At 37.8% G+C, this 5,407-nt stretch overlaps 1 protein-coding gene across 1 annotated transcript in view; it reads right to left on the bottom strand.

The window, feature by feature from the left end:
* The window catches only part of DDX52 (DExD-box helicase 52), a 29,161-nt gene extending 23,754 nt beyond the window's left edge, over positions 1 to 5,407 (bottom strand). The window contains exons 1-2 of the mRNA XM_007464881.1: positions 5,310 to 5,407; positions 4,052 to 4,250 (exon numbers count right to left, since the gene is read on the bottom strand). Coding sequence (XP_007464943.1) covers positions 4,052 to 4,250; positions 5,310 to 5,396 — 286 coding nt within the window. The 5' untranslated portion in view covers positions 5,397 to 5,407. The remainder of the gene's footprint in view (positions 1 to 4,051; positions 4,251 to 5,309) is intronic.

Here is a 5,407-nt window from a genome sequence, read left to right as displayed (position 1 = left end):
AACAAAGAGGGAAGAGATATGGGAACATATGTATATGTATAACTGACTCACTCTGTTATAAAGCAGAAACTAACACACCATTGTAAAGCAATTATACCCCAATAAAGATGTTAAAAAAATAAAAATAAAAAAAAAATAATAAAAAAAAAAGAATCCGCCTGCCAGTACAGGGGACACGGGTTCGAGCCCTGGTCCGGAAAGATCCCACATGCTGCGGAGCAACTAAGCCCACGCACCACAACTACTGAGCCTGTGCTCTAGAGCCCATGAGCCACAGCTACTGAGCCTGAGTGCCACAACTACTGAAGCCTGCGCGCCTAGAGCCTGTGCTCTGCAACAAGAGAAGCCACCCAATGAGAAGCCCGCAAACTGCAACGAAGAGTAGCCCCTGCTCGCCGCAACTAGAGAAAAGCCCGTGTGCAGCAACAAAGACCCAAGGTGGCCAAAAATAAAAATAAATTAATTTTTTAAAAAAATTGGGAAAGGAGAAGCAAGTTGTGTGTTGGTAAAATCAGAGCTCTGAAGCTCACTCTCTTCCCTTTTTCTTCTTTTTAGTTATTTCAGCTTTGTAATATGTACCTAAATGTACACTTGAAAACAATAAGGGATTAATTCTAAAACTATTTAAACAATAAGAGATGTCAATGAGGCAGCCAGCTTTTCTATATCCACAACCAGCTAGAAAATAAATACGATGCAAGAAAAGATTTCACTTATAATAGCGATAAACACAATACTTAAGGACTACTCAATATTATAAAGAGAGCAATTCTCACTAAATCTGTAAATAACACTACCTCAATGAAAAGTAATGATAGGATTGTTTTGGTAACTGGAGTAGCTGACTTTAAAGTTTATATGGGAAAATAAATATGTACAAATACCTAAAAAATTCTAAGAAGAGTAATAAGCAAAGACTACTTCTGGAATTTCTTTTAAATTTTTTCAACTTCACCGATGTACAACCAACACAATAAACTGTATATTTAAAGTATACAATTTGAGGCATTTTGACATTATGTATACACCTGTTAAACCATCACGACATTTAAGACTATTTCCATCACTTCCCAAAATTTCCTTGTGGCCCCTTACAATGCATCAGTCCCTCCCTAGGTAACAACCTGTATTCTTTCTTTCTTTCTTTCTTGTTTTTTTTGGCCGTGCTGCACAGCATGAGCGATCTTAGTTCCCTGACCAGGGACTGAACCCATGCTCCCTGCAGTGGAAGAGCAGAGTCTTAACCACTGGACCACCAGGGAAGTCCCCTGTTTTCTGTCACTGTTGATTAGTTAGCTTTTTTTTCCCTGGAATTTTATATAAATGGAATCATATAGTATTTAATAAATTTAGTCTGGTTTCTTTCACTCAGGATAGTTATTTTGAGATTCATCCATGTTGGAGCATGTATCAGTAATTTTAACTTTTTATTTACAAGTAGTATTCCATTGTATGGATATATAATTTGTCTATCCTCCGCTTGCTGAAGGACATTTGGGTCATTTCCAGTTTTTGGCTGTTACATATAAAGCCACTATGAACACCTGTGTACAAGTCTTTGTGATGACACACATTTTCCTTTCTCTTGGGTAAATTCTAGGAGTGGAATAGGTGGGTCACATGGTAACTGCATGTTTATTTTTTTTAAAATCCTTTTCAATTTCTACCAGAAAAGCCTACTAGAGTTTTAACTGGGTTTGCACTGACTCTATAGATCACTTTAGGGAGAAAATATCCAGTTGCCCAATCAATAAAAAGAGTATGCCATACCACTCTATTGGAATTTATAAAGTAAGGCCACATTAATTAACACAAGCTGGTACTGGTGTAGGAATACAGAATTAGAAATCAATGAAATAGAATAGAGTCGAAAGACCCAAATATATATGGGAAATAAGTTACAATAAAAGTTGTATTTAAATCCAATGGGGAGAAGATGTAATATCAATATATTAGGACAATTAGCTAGCCATCTGGAAAAAAATTAGTTCCTCATTCATTCCTTATACTAAATAAAATCCCAGAGGGTAAAAGATTTCAATATAACAAAATGAAACTACAAATAAGAAAATATGGGAGAATTTTTTAAAAATAAGCTTAATGCTTAGAATGCAAAAACAAACCCAAAAAACCATAAAGGAAAAGATAAATTTAACATATAAAATAGCAATAAATAAATAAATAAAGACGATAAGTGACAAGGGACAAACTAGAAAACAGATCTGTATACATAGTATGCTAGAATAGAGCTAACTTCCTTAATATATATAAGGCCTAACAAATTAAGAAGAGACAGATGAACAATATTAACAGTAAAAAGGTGCAACAGTACATGAGGAGGCAAATTAATATAAAAAGGAAACTCTCGTACATCACTGGTGGGCATCACCAATTGGAATGACTTCTTTTTTTGGATAGACTTTTTAAAAAAATAAAATTTTGCTCCCTTTTATGAGACAGTTGGCATTAATAGACCTGAATCATTATTCATCCATAAGATCTTGAATTTTCCATTTAAAACTATATATATGTCTATCCACAATTGTTGCTAAATGGTTATAGGACATATCTGTTTGTTTCTGGCTGCCCAGGAAAACAGGGCAACATAAGCTTGTGTCAGGTCTTTTTTCAATTCATCTTGGTGGACGGCTTTATTAAACTTCCTTGAAGCCAGGAAAGTAACATGACTTGTCAACTATGAAATTCCACTTCTAAGAATTTATCAGACAGATATACCCACATATACACACAAAGTAAAACATTTACTGCAACACTGTAACAGTAAAAGTGAGGAAACAAACTAAATGTCCATCACATAGGAACTTGTTAAATCACTTATGGAATGTACAATGGGATACTATGCTATGTTAAAATGAACAAGGCCAGGCACTTCCTACTCATTCCAAACAATCTCCAAGATATATTGTTTTTTATAAAAGGAGTAGGGGTAGGGAAGGTTCAGAACAGAACAGCATACAGAGTACACTATCATTCACGTTTTTTAAGTGAGGTATAAATACAGGTGAATAGAATATCTCTAGGAAAATACCTAAGAAATTGATTAACAGTGGTTGCCTCTCGAGAAAAAGGGGACTAGAGACAAAACAGTGGAAAGAAAATTTACTTTTCACCATTGTATAACTTTTTAAAACCATGTGTAAGTATTTAGTTTATTAAAAAGGTAAAATGGCTAGGAAACTTAATAGATGTAACAGACAAAGAAAAAAGGTAAATACTCCTATTTTTGAGTACAGAAAAAAACCTTGTGAAAAACAGGCGAGGTGTAAAAACAAACAAGTCACAAAACTTGAAATGTAAATATCCAACAAAGCCTATGAAAAGATGTTCAACCTCACCATTTATCAAGAAAATACAGGGGCTTCCCTGGTGGCGCAGTGGTTAAGAATCCGCCTGCCAATGCAGGGGACACGGGTTTGGGCCCTGGTCTGGGAAGATCCCATATGCTGTGGAGCAACTAAGCCCATGCACCACAACTACTGAGCCTGCGAGCCACAACTACTGAAGCTGGCGAGCCTAGAGCCCGTGCTCTGCAACAAGAGAAGCTACCCAATGAGTAGCTTACGCACTGCAACGAAGAGTAGCCCCTGCTCGCTGCAACTAGAGAAAGCCTGCGCTCAGCAACAAAGATTCAATGCAGCCAAAAATAAATAAATTAAATAAATTAAAAAAAATACAAATTAAAAAATAGTTTCACTCATGAGATTGGCTAAAATGTTAAGACCAACAGTATCCAGCATTGACATGGCTGTGGGAAGTCATTTTGCATCTGCTGAAAGAAAGAAGTGTGCATGCCCTTTCAGCTAGTGAATTCACATTTAGGATGCTAATTACAGAAATACAGCACCTGTACAAAAAGATATATGTACAGGTATCTTACTGTAGCAATATTTGTAATCACAAATACCTGGAAACAACCTGAATGCCATCAACTGACAAATAGCTGTATACTGTCTGAGGTGTAATCATAAGCTTGCATAATTTCTGTAACTGAAAAAAAAGAAAAGAAAAAAAACATACATCAAGCACTAACCTGAAGTCATCTTCTTCCTCTTTTTCTTGTTCTGCTCCCTCCTCCTTTCAGTTAGGCTCTCTTCATTTTTCTCTTCATCTTGTAGTTCCTGATGAGTTCTTGATGCTTCACACTCACCTGGGACAGACTTCTTGTTTCCAAAAAAGTCCAGTCCCTGTAGCACCTCCGAAGAATCAAAGTCATATTTCCTTTTTCCTATCTAAAACCCAGAAAAGTTCAAATGAAATCTATAGACAGACTGGCACTGTTTTCACCCTAGCAGTGTTGGCACTAAGGGTGTGGGTACAATGACTCCCCATCTTTTTTATCTTTCACCAGATATTTGTTTGAGCTGACAAGTGTGTGTCTGGGCAAATGGAATCCAAGATGATACCTTTTCTGACCTTATAAAAGTAATAATAATAATAGCAACTAACACTTATAAGCATAACACATGCTGTCAGGCAGATTTCTAAGCATGTTTAGATATATTAAATTCCTTCTTCCTTCAACAACCCTAACGAGGTAAATAGCAATATTACAGATGAGGAAATCGAGGCATTAAGAGGTTAAGTAACTTGACCAAGGTCTCAAAACTAGTAATTGGCAGACCCAGGATTCTACCTGAATAATGTGGTTCCAGAGTTCAAACTCTTAACAACTACGCTACGCCGTCAGGCAGAGAAAGAAGAAACACACGTATTGCACACACACACAAATGTCCCTAGTCCCAATACCAAGAAATCTCGATATTCAAGATTTTCCACAATTGGGCCCTAACTACTCCCGATTTATCACTCACTACTTCCCTATGTAAGATCTCCCATTTCTAAATCGCTCTTCTCATTGGTTACTTAACACGCCATGGAGTTGCGGGAATAAAAAAAAACCATGCCCACTAAAGGCATACGCATGCCAAGACAAACCTGGAGAGACTACAGTGAAATCATCTGTTCTCTCCGTTTGGGGTTTTTCAAATTCTTTTCCATCAGTTTCGGAAAAAAGATAACTTCTGAAAGTAGGATTCTAACTGTGCTTTGAATAAACTCAGAAAGGAGGCCGGGAGGAAACGTTTCCTTGCTAGACCCAACAAAGTCTACAGAAGGATGGGAAAAAGAGTTCATTCAGAAGGCTGCAGTAAGCTGAACGCCAAGGGAGGGAAAATGCCGCACAGCCAGGCCACGGGGTCTCCGAGTGCCGGCTCCCCCAGCAGCCAGTTCCTTCTCCGGCACCTGCCCCTTCTCAGTTACTCAGGCTTCTGACGCCTTGCACACAGTACCTTGAATCGGGCAGCGTCCGCCGAGAAGCGTCTCACGTCGAATTTGGCCCCCGCGCCGAGCCGGCGAAACAGATCGTGAGCATCCATCTTTTCCCAGA

This window comes from Lipotes vexillifer, unplaced genomic scaffold (genome assembly GCF_000442215.2).
Source record: "Lipotes vexillifer unplaced genomic scaffold, Lipotes_vexillifer_v1.1 scaffold788, whole genome shotgun sequence".
NCBI lineage: Eukaryota > Metazoa > Chordata > Mammalia > Artiodactyla > Lipotidae > Lipotes > Lipotes vexillifer.
Note: the sequence above shows the minus strand (reverse complement) of the source record. Positions and strands in the feature narration are given on the sequence as shown.